General features: G+C 41.9%; 1 protein-coding gene across 1 annotated transcript in view; it reads left to right on the top strand.

The window, feature by feature from the left end:
• The window catches only part of LOC122795987 (poly(A)-specific ribonuclease PNLDC1-like), a 1803424-nt gene extending 1798510 nt beyond the window's left edge, over window positions 1-4914 (top strand). The window contains exon 15 of the mRNA XM_044064467.1: window positions 4868-4914. Coding sequence (XP_043920402.1) covers window positions 4868-4914 — 47 coding nt within the window. The remainder of the gene's footprint in view (window positions 1-4867) is intronic.
• The last annotated feature ends 16701 nt before the right edge of the window (window positions 4915-21615 follow it).

A 21615-nucleotide genomic window follows, 5' to 3' on the forward strand; every position in this document is an offset into this window, starting at 1 on the left:
CAAAAATAGTTTTTATTTACTACCAGAGATTGCACAAAGTGATTTTAGAGGCTATGACTGCCTTTTATAAAGGAGTTGCTTTATATCCAGGAGGCTGGAATATAGCAAGATTTGTAAAGTGTCATGGAGATGGCAGCTGCTGAAAGGTTTTTGTGTTAGGATCAGCTGAAAAGTTATTTTATCAGCCTCAGATCTTACATAAAACACTGTCACTGCTATGAAGACTTGTAGCCAAGTCTAGGCTTTACTCTACTGTAGATAAGGTCTGTTTCTAAAATAATGATCTGGACCATGCACATACCGAGCTCCACTTCGACTTTTGGGTGCATGAATTTTCACTATTTCTCCACTCCAGTAGATAGTGATGGGCTCAGAGGAAGAAAGTATCACTATGACATATCTATGATAGCTCCCAGTTTGCAGTCATCTGCAAACTTGGTCAGCCAAAGGCCCCTGACATTAGCCATTTCCTCTGAGAAATAGATGCCAAATAACAGTGCCAGGACAGAGCCCTGAGATATCCTGTTTGGTGACCGGTCTCTAAGTGGAAGTGGTATTACCAATCCTGAATTCCTGGGAATCCTGTCCATGGTAATCCAGAAAGTTATGTAAGGGGATTCATGTGCAGTTCAGTGAGTTTGTCAGCTACCAGAGTTTAGTATTGTACTGAGCACCTTAGCCAGGTCCAGGTAGTCCATATGCACCATTTTCCCCTCATCCATTGCCTTGGTGATTTTTCTCAATGAAGTCCATCAAGTTTAGTAGGCATGACCTTCCCTGAAAACCAAACTAAGTTGGGTCCAGTGTATAAAGGTTGCCTGTGTCTTTGTTGATCACTTCCATCATAATTTATTCCATTGCTTTGCATATTAGACTAGTTAGACTAATAAGACTTTAGTTTCTGGGTTTGGTTGATGGTCCACCTTTGTGAAGTGGGATAACTGTTGCAGTCCTCAATTCTTATGATATAAACTATTTATTGAGCTGAAAAGTGACTCAGGTGGTTCTTGGTGGGTCATGTTTCAAGCTCTTTAGGAGGCATCCTGGGGTATTGTTATGGCCTTGGTGTGCACTGCCAGGGCCTCCTCCCTGTCAGTAGTTTGGGAAGGGTGGGCTTATGCTAGTAGGTATTCCATGTCAATGTTTCATTGAGTGTGCAGTGGTAGCATTGTCGACTCACAGCAAGAGGTTCTCCAGTTCAATTCTCGGCTGGTGTGCCTTCTGTGCGGAGTTTGCATGTCCTCCCTGCATTCATGTGGGTTTCGTCTGGGTGCTTCCCATGTTCAAAGACATGCGTCTGGAGTGTTTCTCCCCAGGCCTCTGCTGAAAATTGGCTTTGTTTCAAATTGGACTTTCCCAGTTAACAAATGTTAAATAAATGTGGAGAGGCAGAGGGGAGTGGGAGGTGAAGTTTGAGCTGAATTTGTCAGCCAGCAAATTTGCTGTCTCTGTCTTCAGTGAAGGTGGCACCATTGACCACCAGTTCAGCACACTGGGGTGTACTGTCTTTGAGGTTTGAGACTAGCTCTAGAAGGTCTTGTGGTTGTCTTTAGCCTTTGAGACTATCTTGACCTAGTAATTGGCCTTGGAATTTTAGTCATCTTAGTTTCCTGTTTAGTTAGAGAGTTCCTTTCACTGTGGGAGTTGCTCTTCCCGATTTTTGTCTATGATTTTTTTCCTTTTGTTATATTCCCTATTAAGGTTAGGATTTCAACAATATAGTTTGTTTTGGGCTTGCTTCTAGTAAATACAGCAGCCTCTATACAGCTATTTACGTGGTTGTACAGGGTGTCTGTGAACAATTCTGCATATGTTGCTATGAACTTTGGGTTTAGAGGGGCATTGAATTTTGATAGACTATCACTTAATAAGATATAGTTTGCTTCTGGAAGAGTTCCTGACTGTTAAAGGGTTTTCTGGTGTTACCGATTTGATTTTTATTTGAAAAGAGACAGCTTTGTGGTCTGACCTCACCAGTGATGACATGACACTGGTAGGGGTGCAGCATTCTCCCATATTGGAGAGTACCATGTCCAGTATGTTTGAACCTCTGGTGGGTGTGTGCACTATCTGGTCAAGGATATTTGTGTTCAAGTCCAGAAATCGTACCTGCGAGTATGAGGCAGTTTGTTTTCCGGACTCTAGAGGGATAAAGTCTCCCATGAATTAAATATTTTGTTTAATGGTGAGTTTCTCCAGTAGGTCTGGGTACGAGCTGTGGGATTCTAGGGACATAGAGGATGGACCTGTAGCTTGCTAGGATATGCTATGAGATGTCTATGAGAATGTATGTGTGGATAAATTCTAAGGCATTGTCCTGTTAACTAACCTAAACTTTTGATTGTTAATGTAGATTGAGAATCCTCCACTTTTTCTTGTCTGTGCAGCTGATGGTATAAATGTGTGGAAGGCACTGAAGCCTTGCACTGTCAGAGTACTTTATTTGGATTTAAGCCATGACTCAGTAATGGCGCAGACGTTTGTATTTCCAGAGTGAGGAGAGCTTCTAGGGTGTGGAGTGTCTTGTTTAGGCTCTTAGATTTGAGCAGTAACACCTATAGGTTTCTTTGAGGTTTTTGCACTATGTTGGTATGTTTCAGTTTCGCATTGTCTAAAAAAGGTTCTAAGGGGATGGATAAAGTTTTAGCCAATATTTGGAATCCTAGGGGAGATTGGTGCAGACAGTCCTTTGCAAAGCAACATGGTTTGTTAACCTTGTCCTCACATGTTGACAAATATTGAATTTTCTTTGGAAATACACCAGAAACTAAGTCAGTTATTGAAGTCCATCATCTTTTGTTCGGACTGTAGCATCATCCTTGGTGAAGGTCGAATGCTGCTTAATGCAAGGAACCATACCTGCATGTAACATATTCAGAGAGATCAACAATGTTTGTCTTCATATTGTCCAGTGAAGTACATCTCGGGTCATTAATGCCCATATGGACTATGATGGAATCATACTGGTACCTGTGGTGTAGTGATCCGAGGGCACGCATACCCTAGGGGCTACTGGCTCCAGATAAACAACCAACTATTATTTTGTCCTTGTTCAATCTGGTGAGTGGGACATCTGTCTCATACAATGGAGTCCCCTGTAGCAGGAATCCTTGGTATGTGTTGACGTGTCTTATGGACTTTGCTCTTGGGGCTCCAGTGGGTGTAGCCGTGTGTGTGGTGTTTTAACGTTGCTCTTGGTAAATGCTTCAGTGATTGCTGAGGATACGCATTGCTATTTATAGGCTTAGGAGGTCTTTGAGGTTTGTGGTGTATACCCCGTGGTGGATGCTGTCTGTGTTTTCTTGGCAACTTTGTAAGATTTTTGCCTCTAGTGAAATGATATGCACCACTTGCGTACTGTCTTTGTTCTTTAAGGATTAAATGGTTGTCTATGAACATACGCCAATTGCTGCATTGTCTCAGGATGCCCATACATACCAACCTGGCTATGGAAACATTTGGAAATTGCATATCCAGATCCAGGGAGTGGTATAGGTTACTGCTTTGCACAAATGGAGAACACCTCCTACCTGGAAGCAGAAGCCCATCTGTCTGAAGAACTGGACCTGACAAAGTCAAAAAGGAAGGAAGTGGTTATCCCAATAAAACCCATAAAAGGAATGATTTGGAATCAGTATCTTTTTTAAAGGAGAATTTAGATCTGGATTTATTTTGTTTTTAAAAATAAAATGATTTAGTTGAAAGGATTGCTCTAAATACTTGGACTCTCAACAATCCTGTATTGGAATTTTGCTTTGTAAAAAGAATGGATGGCAGTCACGAAGTGAATTATTTTCCAAGTGGTATACAAACTGCATTATTTTCTGCCATTAGGCAATGAAAAAAGCCCATTGGAAAATGTTAAGTTTAAAAGTCACTCTACTAGATGAGTGTTTGGTGCTTTAGTAATGTCTGCAATGCATGGATCTGCACCATAGCCACTTGCTTAGGTTTGTAAATCAACAACCAAGCGTCAACGTTCTTGATAACACCTCCAGGAGTCTTAACTTCCTCTGGAACATATCTACTGCTGGGCTTAGTCCTCACTTCGTTGGTTCTTAGGCTGGTTGATAGCTCCTTCCACCCTGATGGTTTACTGCTTGGATTTGTTTCACTTGTGAGACTCCAAGGGCATCCCCTTATATTTCTGCTGAGTGATATGGTAAGAATGTATATTTAGTAAATAACATCTGTGGTACTCTTTAATAGATCAGTATTATCCTCCATTAGCCCACATGTGCTTGAATGGCTTTCTATCTGACCTCAGCTTTTTGGAGTTCCTTGTATGCTTGGTAAATATGTACTTCTGTATGTCTTTTTTAGCTAATTAGCCATGTTACGTGCATTATTTTCATTGTTTTGTCCTGATTTGCTGATGGGGCCTACTAAAAGGAGGGATGTGAGCTGTTAGCTTCAGAGCTGGTTGCACTTGCATAGTCAGCATGTGACATTACTGGCACTGTGTGCATGTGCCCTGAGCACTGTTTATCTTTTGAGAAAATGCAATATTGTGACTGTCAGAGGCAAACCCACTTGTAAGACCCATTAAGGATGGGTCATAGGTCTGTAATATGTTAGGTCAGGATATCAGGACATAGGATTGCTGGTGACAGCTGTCGTGGGGTTGGTCAAAAATTATATTTTTGTGTTTTGTTGATTCTGTTTCTGCATACAGAAAACTTTTTTTTTACTTGTTCACAATGGCTGTAAGTAGTGATGGGAACCATAACAAGCAGAGTGTTATGTCTGTGTACACCCCAAATATGAAGTGTAGACTCACAGAGAACATGGTGTTTAAAACCTAAAAGATTTTTGTATGGGAAAAAATTACCTAAGTAATTAACTTTATATATTTTTTTTCTTTTAGCATTGTTAAAGATGACTTATCTGCTGCTTCTGAAGAAAGATTTGTAAGTAATGAAGAAGTTGGACTGTCTTATCTACATCCCCTGAAACTGAAACTATATTATGGTTATCTTCTGGTCCTGCTTGTTATACTGATGTCTTTCCATATAACTGTTGCAGAATTCTGTACATAAGGGATTTCTTGCCTTAAGGATAGCAAAGCCTTTAGATCTTATAGATGCTGTGTGTCACACATGCAAGGCATAGGGCATAAAGGTGACATACAGATGCAAACACTCAACTTCTTTGTCAACAGTCCAAATGCCATTATTGAACTTTAGTCTGAACGCTCTTCTGCTGTAGCTCCTCAAATTTGGGGTCTAGCTACCGAGTGACTATTCAGGTGGTTTACATTCCCTGCAAGTGCAATTTTCTGGCAAACTCTTTGAGCAGGGCCAGTACACAGACTCAAAAATGGACGCTTCACAGAGATGTGTTCCTGGATATAGCCCATCAGTGGGGGTATTATTTCAGTAGATCTTTTTGCCTCCCCTTAGATTAGGCAACTTCATTAGTTCTATTCCAGAGCCCCAAGTCGTCTGACTAGGAAAGTGAATGCCCTGTATTTTCCTTGGAAGAGAATGTTTCTGTATGTCTCCCCCCTTCCTGTGTTGTCACAATTTCTGCACAAAATCAGGCAAGACTCTCCCAAAATCTTGCTGGTGGTTCCCTTTTGGCCCAGACAGCATTGGTTCTCCCTTCTTATTCACTTGGCCAGGGGCAGTTACCACAAGTTACCTCACCAGTTGGATCTTCTCACACAAGACAAGGAATCTGGTGATCCTCCTCCCCTGTCCACTCAACTGACAGTGGGTGATAGGATTTTGATTCCTTTTCAGCACCTCTTTCTGAGGACATCTAGTTTCTGCAGGAGGCCGGGAAACCCACTACCAGAAAATCATACATGTCCAAATGGAAAGATTTTCTGTCTCGTGCCTCTCTCGCCATTTGGCTCCCCATCTGTGGAGGTTTGTCTGGTTCGTTCTTATTTGTGTGATCTGCTTCAAGCTGAGTTAGCATCTTCAGTTAAAAGCGCACTAATTCACCTTCCCTCCTTTTTTTTTTTTTTTTTCCTTTTCTGCAGTCTGCAGTGAGAAGGTTCTTCACACCTTAGATCTGCATAGACAGCTCGATTATTTAGATAAGACCAAGACAAGTTCGTAAGTTTGAGCAAACTGTTTCTTTTTTTCCCAGGACGTTTGGTTTGGCTGTTTCCAAGCAAACCATCTCATCCTGGATTTCTAAGGCCATTTCTTTTGTTATTCTTTTCATGGCAAAATTCTTTTGTTATCTGTAGATGCACATTCTGCTAGGGTGGTTGCCTTCTCTGGTGCCTTTTTCAAGGTTTTGAATACCAATCCCATCCCTAAGGCTGCTACTTGATCCTCTGTTCATACTTTACTAATTGGATGTTGTTTCCAGAGCAGTCTTTGTAGAAGGCTGTTCTGTGCCTTCCTCCTGCCAGCCACCTTCTTAGCTCTTGTACTTTACTTATGCTGTGTACAGAATATTGCAACAGTGATATGAAAGGACATAGTAAGTTGTGTAAAATCATACCATAATGATAGAAGTCTTTCTTTCACTGTTGCAGTATTCGGTCCCTCTCTCCTTCCTCCTTCCTCCTATTTTCTAGCTCTCCTGGCCGAGGAGTCTGTTTCCTTTCCTTCTCTCATTTTTCTTCCTTTTGGATGTACATATTCTCTTTTTTTCCTTGAGGGTATTCTGTTCCTCCTGGGTCTTTTCATTTATGAGTGTTTGAGTCTGTACATCACCTTTATGCCCTACGCTTTGTACAGGGAGCATTCATGTGACGTATGGCGCTTATAAGATCTAAAGTCCTTGGCAGGTGATCCCCTTAAGTTCAGAAGACTGCAACAATGAAAAGGACATGTACTGTTATGGTAAGATTTGACATAACTGTACATTGTTCACAATGCTTGTTCTCAAATTTGTTGCATTTCGGCTAACAGAACGTTTGTTATGGCAACAGAATCAATGGTACATATGTTACTTGAAAGGCACAAGTAGACTGCGTCAAGTAAATTGTACAGATGTCTGCAGTCTTAGCTGTGGTTTTAGGGAGGCTTGCTGCATTAATCCAAGTAGGTGCGCTGTGGAAGGTTTTACATCACACAAATTGTGTTTTCATAATGAGAAGCAGCCTGTTTTGTGTCATTTAATAATCTGGAATCATTCAGATAAATCTATTTCTCTAAATTAAATGGCGAACAGTGAAGTATATAAGGTGGTGGGCCGATGGTGTAATTTCCTGTCACTTGAGGTAATGCAGGGTGAAACTACCTCAGGGATTTAAGTATTTGTGGGGTAATACTAAGCCTTGGTATAGATAGCAACAAAGTAAGAAGTCTGCATGGTGTTGAATAAGCTACTTCAGGACAACATCTATTTGGAAAGACAGTGGTAAAATTAAAGAGCACTTCAGATGAGAGGCAAATTGGCATCAGATTCTCATTAAAAGTGCTTTTGAGTTCCCTTGCCTGGATGCCACTAAAACTGTGGTGTTTCATTTTTTTTTTTCTATTTTGGCCCTGAAGAGTAACTGACTTGTAGCTTACAAGGAACCAGGCCCTCAACCCCCGGTGCTAAGAAACCAATACAGCTCTTATAGTATCCTAGAGTCCCATAATTGCCTATACAAGAATCCTGTAGCAGATCAGGCTCTATTATTTTTAGATCCAGTTCAGGGGTACAAATTGGTTCCTGCTCCCAATACTCTCCCAAATGACAAGGAAGGCAGGCAGCACTTTGATCTTTCTGGCCATTAATTGTCAGACACACATAACAAAGCAGGACAAATTGCTCTTGAAGGCCAGCTGAGAGAGAAGATTGAGGAGTTGCCTGGTGTAGATCTGAGGAGAAAGGTTAATAGATGACAGATCACTGAAATGTGGTTAATACTTTGTTGATGTAGCATCTTGGGTTGTAGTTAACAGTTATGTCATTAGAAGGTATACCTGGCTGTGTGACCCTTTTCAGAGGATGTCCATCAAACTTCAGCTTCTTAATGCCCCTTTAGACAAGGAGCTGCTTTTTGCAAACCTTACGGGCAAAGTTGTTAGGAAGATGGAGGAAGGGAGTAAAATTATGCAGGGTGTTGACAGCTGTTTTCAGTCCTCCATAGGAACTTTCTCTATTAACCAAGACCTTAATTTCACAAGCAAGGGTAAAAAGGCCATTCAATAAAGAGAAAAAGTGTCAGGATGATCATAAGGGAAAGCCTGGAGGACCCTAGGGCTCCTCAGTCTTCTCTAAGCATTTATGACTGATTAGATATTCTTTCGTCCCTTACTTCCCTATCCCATTCCCCACCTCAGCCCAACTTTCTTCCAGTTTCCCTCCATACCAAGATTGTAGCAAGACTGTCAGAATACCTCCAGAAATGGAAGGTCATTGCATAGGAATAGGTCCTGCATATCATTTCCTAATGTTACAGACTTACCAGTTGTAAAAAGACTAAAGCTGGCAGGCATCCCTCCTGTGACAAAAGAATAAATACATGGAACGCCTCTATTACGTAGGAACTGCATTCACTAGGCGGCAATATAGTCAGGACACTTAAAAACCAAAAGGAATTCTGCTGGAGACTTTTTTTCTCATTCTCAGAAAGGAAGGTCCTTAGAGACCCATTTTGGTCCTCTCAAAGCTCACCACCTTTCTTAAGGTTCCAGTGTCTCAAAATTTAAGGTGATACCCCTTCAGACTGTATTGCTCCTCCTTTTCTCACAGTCCCTGATGCTAACCTTGGATCTCAAGAATGCCTACTTTCACAACCCTGTTCAGAAGGGACCACAGGCACTGTCTCAGAATTTAGGGAGGGGGCTCACATTACTTTTACGTTCACGTCTTTTGGTTTGGCTTCTGTTTTGAGTGTTTACTGAATGGTTTGGCTTCTGTTTTGAGTGTTTGCTGAATGCCCGACTCCAGTAATTTAATATTGCAGGATAAAGAAAATACACATTTGCCCATACTTGGGTTATTGTTTCATTCAGACACTTTCCCGGGAGGAGGTGAGCAGGACCTTCAGGTTCATCATGAAATGCTTCCAAAGTCTCTGGTTCTCCTTAAGTGTTTCAAAATCAGACGTTACTGACTGTGAGAGAGTTATGTTCCTGGGCCCTCTTCTGAACTTAATATTCCTGAAGGTATTTCTCCTCTTAAGAGAATGTGAACCATATGGAACAATACTTCCACAGTTTAGCACAGGAAAGGAATATGTCAGCCTGTGAGAATACCTCAGTTTCCACTATCTTGATGGTATCCTTGACCATACTGTGCATGAGGAGATTCCATTGGTATCCAAGATCTATTCGGGACCAGTACTCCCTAGGAGAAGTGCTTGCCTCCTTATTCTGCATTTCCAAGAACTGAAATGTTGTTGAATCCAAGTTCACCTGAACTCGAGAGTCCCCAGCAACAACTAGTGTCTTTGAAATGCCACCAAAAGGAGGGAATATAAAAAAAAAAAGTAAATGAAATGATGACCTTGATACAGGCCTTCAAGGCTTTCAAACCATAATAGAAAGGGGAATATCCTTCAGGTAGTTAGTCATGTTATGTCAGGAAACTGAGAGGGACATGATCATATTCCCTGTAGGTAGGAACTGCATTTAATAATTTATCTGATGATGATCATCTTCATTCATTCATTCATTACTGATGGGTGTCTGTTCCGTCCTCGGAAGTGAGTCGGTCTTTATAACAAGCTCCCGGCAGACAAAAAAACTCTCGAGCTAAGCTTACCCATAATGCCCCTCTCCCTGGTACCTCAGATCTCATTTGCCACGTAGATATCAAGATGTGTCAAGCCCAGCTCTGAGCTAAGTCATTTAGAATTCCTTACTTCAAAACCTCTTTTGAGTTTTTCTAGTTTAACTATAATAATTTACTTAATTTTTATTAGCCTCTAGTGTTTTCATACTTGTTTGAGTGCCACTTTCCATTTTCTTACCAAATCTGGTACTCTTCATACCATCACTGGAACAGGTCTTTGCCTTTCCTCAATCTCACTGACTACCTGAGGTAATTCTTAATACCCTTGCTGGTATTCCCCCTTTCCACTTCTCTCCTTATTGTTCTTTATCTGTCTTTTATAAAAAAAAAATAAATAAATAAATTATTGATATTTTCTATTTCCCTTTTCTCGTTTGTTTGACTGGCATTCACAGTTGTTTTTTTGGTATTATACTGCTGTTGGAGAACCTTGTTCCACTATGGCTGATAAAAAGGGAACAACTGGATTCAAGCAATGCAACCAGTGTAATAGAAAAATGCCAAACTCTGACAACCATCTGTCTTGTGTTTACTGCCTGGGTGTTCTGCATTTGTCTGTTAAACCACCGTGCGACATATGTAAGGGCTTTAGTTCCCTCACTTTAAATGAGAGGAAAAACAAACTAATCGTTAAACGTATTACTCCCTTTTTGGAGACTTTCTGGGTCGGAGGCCTCACCCCCTTCTAAAAAGGAACATAAACAAAAGAGCCATTCCGTTTCTTCTTCTCCCCATGGCACTGACTCAAAATCTTCGGAACCGAAGGCCAAGTCCCGAAATTGGCTCCAACAACCTCGGCAACAGGACCTCAACCCCCCCTTTACGGTGCCGTCCTCTGTTCCAGGACCTTAACTAACTAGCTCGGTACCATCCTCTGTAACATTGTCTCTAGCACTAGTCACTGTACCGGTCATGGCCACTGAACTATCCATGCCTTTATCTTCTGCTACAGTTCCGTTCTCCCTTTTGGCACCAAAAATAGTACTCCCAACTCCAGTTACTTCCCCCTCCCTATACATATTACTGGTCTTGTAACCATGGTGCCAAAAGGTGAAACAGCCCCTTGGACCTGATATTCTCCCATGGCAGATCCCTTTTTTGGGCAACAATGCAGGGCCTTCTTAGAGCGACCTGACTCTCCATCTGGGATATCAACTCGCTCCTCCAGCAGCCTTTCGGAATTCGATTTGGTGAGACTTGTGGATCAGCTCCTGATGGCCAGAGGAATCACAACTCCTTCTAAACCCTCCCTTTCACCCGGAGCTGAGGGATTTTCTCCACAGACTCTGACATATACTTCTCCGTTGACCTCTTTGGAGGTATCAAAGCCCCTGACATCGACGCCTATCCTGGTGACAGCTGCTTCGGCTCCATTGATGGACCTCACCGTAGCTCCGGGGCCTACCCTTTGGCCACCGACTCACTCTGAGCTGAGCCATTCCCTGGATCATGACTAGGCTGTCGGCACCATGGCCCTTAGTATGACGCCTATTTTTTTCTATGGTGCCGTCCACGACGACTCCGGTTGTCTGGGCGGCACCAAGTCCGCTTGGGGCTCCTTCCCTGGAGGTGAACTCGGAGCGGGTTGTGAACCCAGTTCTGAGGTTGTCCTTCTCTGTTCTGGGCTGCCATCCCTCTTTAGGCGGGCCTGCTTTCCAGGTGATGGAAAGGGCCCTTGCCTCCACAGGTACACAGCTGGCTCCCTCCACTTGAGAGTACTATATATATATATATATATATATATATATATATATATATATATCCCCTGTGGACACAGCACACTGGGATGTTGAATACAAGAGCTGAGGAGGTACCACGCAAGAGATTGTGCTAGAAGAAGCATATGGACTCACTTGAATCTCTTACTGAAGATACAGACTATGATGAGGGGGTCCCCACAGTCACCCCCCCCCCTGTGGACGTCCCCTTTGGAGACGTACTGGAAATTTTAAAACAGCTAGGAGGCTGGAAGCCCACCAACCCCTCCTCTGAGGAGTCTATATCCTTGCAGGCTGTTTGTGCTCGACCCTCTATATCTTTGGTGAACCACCTGCAGACGAACTAGTTCAGCTCGTCGTGCTGTGTGCCTGGAAGAATCCTGACACCATTGAACCAAACCCCCCGGAGACCAGACAGAATTCTTTACCCGCCAGAAGACAGTCCACATTGGTCTAAATGCTTACTGTTAGATGCTATAGTGGTGGTGGCTGCAGCCACTAAGAGCCCGCCGAGGAGAGCCATGCTGTCCATCCCCCAAACAGGAAGTCTTGGGCAATTAACAGGCTTAGGAAAAGAGTTTTCTTCATCGTCCTTTGCCATTCGGTCCTTGAATTACTTGGCACACTTTACCAGGCTCCAGAGAAACCTAATCTCAGAACTCTCAGGAACTTCAGCAGGAGCAGTCTCTGACAAGGTGCATGACAAAGTCGCCTTGTAGCTTGTGACCCTGGAATCTATATCTAACTTTTCCATGTAGTTGATCTCACACTACCAAGGGGGTGGCTAGAGCTGCGGGTGCAGGCGTTGTCATGAGACGTCATGCCTGGATGCGCCTTTGTGATTTTGTGGACCCTTTTAAGTCTTACTTTCTCAATGTTCCATTGGAAGCTTCTTCTCTCTTTGGCCTGAAAGTGGAAGATGCATTAGCCAGGTGTGAAAAGGATGGCAAGATTCTGTCTGCTATGGGCATATGTTTTTCCAATCCCCCCCCCCCTACCGATTCCTACTGTAGGAATCAGAGGAGTGGAAAGATGTGGTACAAGAAGTCCCAGGGTCCTTAACCTGACACATGTGGCGAGTTTACCCCCCCCCCCGGGGGGCAAAGGGGGAAACTCATCTGGAAGATGCCCCTACAGAGGCAAGAGGGGGTCCACGTAATTAGGGATCTAGGGACTTGTTCTCTGGACAAGCCCTATCAGCACTTCTGAAGAGCATCCGATTGTTTACCCCTCTAGAAGCTGTCGGGGGACGTTTTTCTCTGCACCACCTTGCCTGGCATACGATAACCACAGATTCTTGGGTGCAGACGCTTGCCCAAGCCCACTAAGGCACATTCCCAATGTTCCAACCAGTCAAAGGGAAGCAGCAGCTCAAGAAATTCAAAAGCTGCTCTTAAAAAGAGTTATCCAAGCTAACTCACCAGACCAAATAGGACCCGGATTTTACTGAGGGTTCTTTTTAGTGCCAAAAAAAGACAGTGGACTGGAGGCCAGTCTTGGACCTCAGCATACTAAACAAATTTGTCAAACAAAATTCAGGATGGTCACGGTTCAGTCTATCTTACCCTTCCTGGAGAAAGATGATTGGATGTGCTCAATAGATCTTCAGGATGAGTATTACCACATAAAAATGGACAAACGGTCCAAGAGATTCCTTCACTTCCATCTGGGAGGCAATCATTACCAATTCTGAGCACTGCCCTTTGGACTCTCTACGGCCTCCAGAGTGTTCGCCAAATGTATGGTAGTGGTAGCAGCTAATGTGAGAATACAAGGATTCTGGTTGTTTCCGTATTTAGACAATTGACTCCTTACTGCCCCCACCAAGTGTCTACTGGTTACAGCCTTACATTACACTCTAAAACCAGGAAAATGCTTGGATCTCAATAAACGAGGAGAAATGCAAGTTGACTCCTTCTCAAACTCTGGATATCATAGGAGCAACTTTCAATACTCATCTTGCCTAGTCTCCCTTCCATGTCACAGATTAGAAAGACTGAGTTCCCATCTCTGGGTGATACTCTCTCAGGACAAAGTTTCAGCTCGGGCAGTCCTTCAACTTGTAGGATCAGTGGCAGCATTGATTACAATAGTTCCCCTGGTGAAACTACACATGAAGCTACTACAATGGCTTCTACTAATAGAGTGGTCTCCTTTGACTCATCCGATGTCCTTTCAGATCTGCATAACAACCCAATGCAAACAAGATTTATTTTGGTGGATGAAGCCAGCAAAAGACCTATGGAGTCACCCTTTCTCCTCCTCTCACCCCAAGGCCATAGTGACCATGGACGCTTCCCTAATGGGGTTGGGGGGGCACTTCCAGGGAAAGACTATCCAAGGCACTTGGCCCCCTCTGGAGGCCAATCTGCACATCAGTGTTCTAGAACTGAGAGCGGTGCTTCTAGCATTGCAAGCATTTCAGTCTTTCCTCCCATCAGGGGCAGTTGCTATCCAGTCCAACAACATGTCGGTGTTCTGGTATATCAGCAAACAAGGGGTAACCAAGTCCTACCCGTTGTGCCGAGAGGCCATGAAAATTTGGCAATGGGTGATGGCTTCCAACCGCTGTCTGATAGCAGTGCACATTCCCGGGGAATTACAATGTGATTGCAGACAAACTGAGCAGATGCATCCTCCTGCCTCACGAGTGGTCCCTCAATGCAATCATAGCGGCAAAGATCTTCAGCCACTGAGGCCAGCCTTGCTGCAAACTATTCGCCTTACCAGTAAATTACAAATGCAGCAGCTACTTTGCCCTAATCCCAGGTGGTGTCCCAGATGGACACTCTAATACACGATTGGTCCATGGAATTCTTTATGCTTTCCCTGATCCCACAATTTCTAAAGAAGGCCCTTTGGTTGAGAAGCAAAGTAATCTTCATTGCACCCTACTGGCCTCGACAAGTTTGGTTTCCCTTCCTTTGGCCTCACCTAGTACACCAACCATGGATTCTGGACCCAACTCTGGAATTACTGTTGCACCCGCAGGGGTTAATGCATCCCAACATATCCAGTCTCAAGCTGACAGCTTGGTTTCTCCACTTCCAGCCAGGCAGAACGATCTATCCTCCCCTGTTCGTAAGATTCTTCTGGCTTCATACAAACCATCCGCCAGCAAACTATATCTCAACAAGTTTTACCACTTGGTATCGACAAAAAGGACTAGTCCTGTGCTCAGCCCCAATTAGTGCTATATTGTGCTATTTGTAAAATCTTCTCCATTCGGGAACGGCAGCCTCCACTATTCGAGTACACCTGGCTATTTCAAATTTCCACAATGGCTTTCAACATTCGTCCTTGATTTCCCACCATATCTGTAAAACCTTTTTGAAATGCATCTGATACATTAGACCTCTATTCAAAGAACCAATCAAACCTTGGAATTTGACACTGGTTCTGCAGTCATTGACTCAATCCCCTTTCAAACCCGCTTCCACTTGCAACATAAAATTTTTATTCTGGAAATCCCTATATTTTTGGTAGCTGTTACCTCAGCAAGACGAATTTCTGAACTGCAAGCCTTTTCCATAAAACATCCCTACATGGTCTTTCATAAGGACAGAGTAGCACTCCAGACTAATCCCTCCTTTTTGCCCAAAGTTATTTCAGAATTGACCATTAATCAAACAATCGACCTGCCAGTCTTTTCCCCCCAATTTTTCTAATAAAGGAGAATACTGCCTGCATTTATTAGATGTTCATAGACCATTACGATTCTATTTAGACAGAACTAAATCGCTATGAAAATCTGACCAATTATTTGTATCCTATTTGGGACCAAATATGGGAAAGTCTGCTTCTAAAGTGACTCTTTCTAAATGGTTGAGGAATTGTATATGCTTCACATACCAACAAAATAAAATTCCTCCACCAACTAAAGTCAAGGCACACTCAAACAGATCAGTGGCGACATCTGTTGCCTTTCTTTCTAGGGCCTCCATGGATGACATCTGTGCAGCAGCTACATGGGCTACTCCTCATACCTTTATCACTCATTGCAAAGTGGACTTGGTCTCCAGAGGGAGAGCATCCTTTGGTTCAGTGATGCTCAGGAACATCCTTCCATAGGGCCACCCAGGACGTAAAGTAGCCAAGGACTCTGTCCCATGAGTAATGAATGACTGAAGATTAACAACATCAGATAAAGAAGTTATGTTCTTAACATAACGTTCCATCTGTATTCTTCATTCATTACATCCAACCCTCCTTCCCCCTCTAAAGGCTCCTGGAGATTCAGATTTGTTCGAAATCCTATTTTTAGAGAATTTACTCAGAAAAAGCCTCCACTTTCTCTTATGGGCAAACTTGATCTGAGGTAACAGGGACAAGGGGCACTGTGGTTAAGATTAGCTTGAGAGTTTTTTTTTTGGCTGGTGCGAGCTTGTTATAAAGGCCAACTCTGTTGCGAGGATGGAACAGACACCCGTCAGTAATGAATGAATGAAGATTAACAACACAGATGGAACGTTATGGTAAGAACATAACTTCTTTTTTTACTTGCAGATCTGCTCATTTGATGTATAGCTCAGTGCTCTGCATGTCCAGCGTTTTACACAGAGAAAAAACATATTGTAAGTAACAGTTTAGAATTTGAGCATTCCTCCAAAAAAAAGGATGCCAATCTGGTGGTCCCCTGCCATAAACAAACTGTACAACAGAAGGAAGAAACTGTTGCAAAAGAGAGTAAAATCCCATGAGTGGAGGGGCTTCCCTGGTCAGCCTCAGTAAGAAGCTGAGATCCCTTTTGCGAAAACAAAATCACCACTAATTCTAAGGACAACCACAAAGCATTCTATAGCTATGTCAAGAATCTCTGACAGCACCCAGATCTGCTCTGAGTTACAGCACAACGGCACGAAAATTACAGAACCAACTGATATTACCAACATCCTGGCAGATAGATTCAGTGCTAACTTTACCCCCCTCACCCCCTAAAGGGCCCATATCTATACAGGAAGAATGCAGAGTCCCTGTAATCACAACTACGCAGGTAAAAGCTGCACTCTCTGAAGCCAAAAACACAGCATCCATGGGACCGGACAACATCCCAGGCTGTGTTTTACACAAACTTCAGAATGAACTGGCTCCCCACTTAAGCACCATGTTCAATAGCCTCGCATCAGGCTTTGTGCCCACTGAATGGTGCACAGCAACAGTTATCCCACTCCACAAAGGGGGAGCCACCACTGATCCTGGGAACTTTCGACCTGTTAGCCTGACGAACCTGGTCTGCAAGGCCATGGAACGTATCATCATGGAACTCATAAACAAAGACATTGATAACCTCCAAACACTGGATCCCACCCAGATCGGGTTTGTGAAAGGCAGATCATGCCTCCTGAACCTGATTGATGACTTTGAGGCAGTCACCAAAGCCGTAGATGTGGGTAACGTGGTTCACACAGCCTATCTTGACCTCGACAAGGCTTTTGACACCATCCCCCATTCTGGAATTATAGCTAAACCCACTAAACTATGTGTAAATCCCTACGTCACAAGATGGGTTGCTCACTGACAGAACCCATACTGTAAAAGTTGCAGACTCCAAATCTGACCTCAAAGCAGTGACAAGTGAAGTACCACAGGGTTCCATCCTGGGACCTCTCCTGTTTGGTATCTACTTCTCTGAAGTACAGGCTAACACAGAAGGCCTCTGGCTAAGGAGCCATAGTAAAGTCCCCAAATGATGTGGACATCCTACAGAAGGGCCTCGCTGAGACAGATGCCTGGTGTCAGAGCCATGGTCTCAAGCTCAATGCCAAAAAGTGCAGTGTCATCCCCTTTGGTAAAAACTCTGTACCCATGAAGTAACACATAGGCAGCAATCTACTTAACACCGAATGTTGAATAAGAGACTGTGAGACCCAGGTTGACAGTAGTCTCTCCTTTGATAGTCACATCACCACAGTAGTCAGGAAGTCCTTCTACGTGGCACACCTCATCATAAAAGAGTTCTCATCCAGGAAAAAAGAGGTCATTGTTCCCCTCTACTCGACACTCATTAGACCCATTATAGAGTACAATGCCCCTTTTGGAATGTACCTCACAAGACATCTGCAGCAGCTGGAAAGGCCATAGAAGTACTTCACAAAGAGGATTACTGGCATCAAACAAATGTCCTACACTGACCGCCTCAAAAAACTCCAGCTTTACTCCGTAGCATATCGCCTACTCAGAGGTGATCTCTGCCTAACATATAAAGCTATGTCAAACCTAGAGCTGTTAGACATGCTACACCTAAAGAAATCCCAATCCCTCCGAGCTACATGCTCTAGGGACCTAAACCTTGTCACCACAATAAACAGGACATGCTGGAGGGATAAAGTCCTGTCCCAGAGACTTTCCATACTCTGGAACAGGCTTTACCCATCTATGTCAAGCAAAGTTCTTCATTAGCACTCTTCAAGAAAAATCTTGATGAGTGGATGGGAAATAGGAAATACACCTGGGGATCACTTCTGTGTCTCTGCTAGACAGTGGCACAGGAAAATAACTTTCTTGGGTGGCGTAAGCCAGGGAACCTTGTTGGCTAGGCTTGCGTAGGCCCTTGGGCCGATAGCCTAGTACCTACCTATGAACCTATACTGTGCATACACAAGATTTATGTAAACATTCATTGGTAAGCAGTAGAGCGAATACATTTTATTTCTCTGTGGTGAACAATGTCATTTCATACTTAGAACAAGGATATGGATATGTGGAAAATAATCATGACTAAAAGGAATATTCTTGTCTGATCATATTGTGCACACCATCCCCATCTGTGACTGAATCAATCAGATTCACTTGTTTGTTGAAGAGGTGGAGATTAGCGCTCTAATGGTTTCTTATGGATATGGTGGTGTATTTAAAGCTTAGCATTTTTAAGAATGCACACAGTCTGATGTTTTGTAGTGAAGGATGAAAGTACTTGTATATATTTTTTTTATTGAGAGTGTTTAAGCTCCTTGAGTTTTTTCCATTTTTGTGTTGTATTTGAGTGTTCAATGTTTAACTGCTATTTACTGCATTTTGACCATGTCTTACCATTCCTAATAGGTTGCATATACTAGGCTAACAACCTCTCTTTAGAGGGGCTCTGCTGTTGTCTTTTCTTCTTCAGGGGTTTTAGACCTCATTTGTTAGGACCTGAAAATAGGGACTCTTGATTTGGTCCCAGAAGGGCCTTTTGTAGTAGGTTCTCCTTTCTCAAAAGTTTTATTCTGCGTTTATGGCTGCCATTCTAGGCAGCACCTGGCTACTTCCAGGATAACCTTTGTCATTCACTTTGCCTGTTTCTGTAGGCTACTTTTAGGATTGACAGCTTTAGGCCACTACTTCTGTGATGATTGCTTACCATGGCTTTTAGTTGCCACCTTAGTGTCATTTTACGGAGTGCAGAGCTCAGATACTACGTATCATCCAGTCTTGGCCTTGGCCTTGGCCGTGCACCCTTGTCCAAGTCACAGTATGTCTTGTCAGATCAGATCACCACTCATTGACCTTGAACTTCAGGACTTATCCCAAGATTCCCCATAAGGTCAACTGTTTTTAAGTATTTCTCCAAGGCAAACCTACAGCTAATGACCTAGCAAAGTTTGAGACTCCTCCTCTTGTGGACCCAGATAGGTAAGACATTTGTGAAAGTTTTATATTCATACTTAAATATCTGTATAGAGTCATCAGTCCCAGTCCAGCAGAAATACAACAGTAACTTACAGTGGAACTTTATGTACTACAGCAAAAGAAAAAAAAAACACTTGGACATAAACCGAATTCTCCTAACTCCAAAGTAAAAATGAAGAAGCTAAGCAAAGAATCCAGGCACAAAATCAAAACAGCCAAAGCTTAGATATAAACTAAAATTGCAACTTTCATCAAGGGTAACTGGTAAGAGCTTTTTCAGCTATGTTAGAAATCTTAGAAAAACATCCAGATAAGAGCTGAGACACAGTAATGAAACCTACTCTACCCCTGAGGAAGTACCTAACATGCTTGCAGATAAATTCAGTTCAGACTTCTCCGCCTTATCTTCAATAGCATTGCTACACTTGATGCTGAATCCACATCCCCTTGAGAGAGCTTTAGTCAACAGTTAATCCTAAGTATGTTTTAAAGGCTTTCTGTTGTGAAAAACATCAGATCATTGGGGCCCAACAATATCAGGATGCTTTCTAGTCAGGTTTGAAGCAGTGCCTCACCATCCCACGTATTCAGCCTCTCAATGAGATTATCCTGAAGGCCTGGAACAGCACTGGTCAAACGACTCCACAGTGGTGAACCCCATCACTGACTCTGACAACTATAGATAAATAAACCTGACCAATCTTATCTATAAGCATTCCTCTCAACTGTACAGATTTTTGCAAAAGTCCAGATTTTGCCTCATATTTGTGATCCATTGTTCATAGAATTGTGTTTTTCTGGCAAATCTTTGGCAATTCATTAAAGACTGAAGTCGAAAAATGGCAGACATCTGAGTTTGAGTTCATACCCTTCAAAAAATTAATGCTAATACAAAACCTGTTATTTCTATCAACTTTCTAAGTTTGTATGAGCAATGTTTAAAAATTGTCCCTATTATTTGGCCTTTGTCCCTTATTACTTATGGCTTTGTCCATATTTTTTGCTCTGAGGTTGAGAGGTATGTCTGCAAGTTGGTGGAATATATCTTTATGAATCTGATAATTAATAATATTGGTAGACTAAAACCACAATGACCACTGGCAACTACTAAAGTCAAATAACCACCACACTTTAGCGTCAAACAGTTTTATTACACTTTCGTCAACAGACTTCTTCAGAATAAAATCAGCAGACTTTTGCCCTTCTATAAAATCTCAGTATAGTCATAATTATTCACTTATTCAATAATTCACTTACTAAAAAACACCCGAATATGATTTGTTTTTAAATTTAAAATCAGTGGGTTTGGAAAGCAAATTAGTTTTTTGGATGTTGGCCTAAAATGGGATTTAGAAAATAAGCAAATTGATAGTAAAATCTATAGAAAAGAGATGTTTTCTAACAATTATTTACATTTCAAGAGTGGTCATCCAGATTTTATGAAGAAAAGCATTCAGAGAGAGCAAATTATTAGTGCATCTCATATGACCACTAAAGAAAGTTTTTTTTTTTTTTTTTTTTTAAGTGAGATTGTTACTATAATTGAAATGTTTAAAGGAAGATGGTACAAAGAAGAGGTATTGTATGGGGCAGCTATGGAGATTTATATTAACAGAGAAACAAGTTTTAAGCTGATTTTAAAAGGAGCTGATTTAGGTGGTGGTAAGGATAACAACTTGGAGAAATGTCCAGTGTTTATTCTTGATTAGTCAGTTGACTCTAATGTTGTTATAACTGTTATCTTAAACAATTGGAGAGTTTTACAAGGTAATTGTGATGTATGGGAGGTTATAAAACAGCCACCTAGTTTTGTTTATCAAAAAACGAAAAATTTTAAATACATATTAGAGAAGCAAAATACCTTAGTAAAAATACAATCTACGGATAAGAAAACTAGTATGTATGCCTGTGGTATGTTGTAGTATTTGTAGATTTATTTATGTTACTAAATGTGTTTATTGAAAATGTAGATTTTACTATTTTTTAAAAGAAAGATTTACATTTAAATCCACTGGATTAGTCTATATTGAAGTGTGTTCAGGGTGTCCCAGTTACTATATTGGCATGACCACTCACAGTTTAGAAAACCTGCAAAACAACATTTATATAATATAGGGATCAAAGGTGACAGCAGTGCTTTATATAAACATTCAAAAATGTGTTCTAATTACAACATTTTTATTTTCTGCTATTGAATGTGTACCACATGACTTGAGAAAGAAATTACAAAAAATAAGTTAGAAATGGTTGAAGCAAATTGGCAAATAAGATTCTGCTCACCAACCACTGGGGTTAAATGAAAATGTAAGTGTTAAAAGAAAAGAGACTAAAAACTTGAAGATAAGTTTTTAGTTTGGTGGTTTTTAGTAAGTGAATTATTGAATAAATAAATAATTATAATTGTTTGTATTGACATTATATAAAAGGGTGATAGTCTTTTGATTTTATTTTGAGGAAATCTGTTGACAAAAGCATAATAAAATTGTTTGACGCTAAAGTGCAGTGGTTATTTTACTTTAGTAGTCTCCAGTGGTCGTTGTGGTTTTAGTGGTTTAAAGTTATTTTTTCCACTTATGTGTGCCTTTTGTTCTGA

Source organism: Protopterus annectens, chromosome 2.part2, assembly GCF_019279795.1.
Source record: "Protopterus annectens isolate FY-2018-M chromosome 2.part2, PAN1.0, whole genome shotgun sequence".
Taxonomy (NCBI): Eukaryota; Metazoa; Chordata; order Ceratodontiformes; family Protopteridae; genus Protopterus; species Protopterus annectens.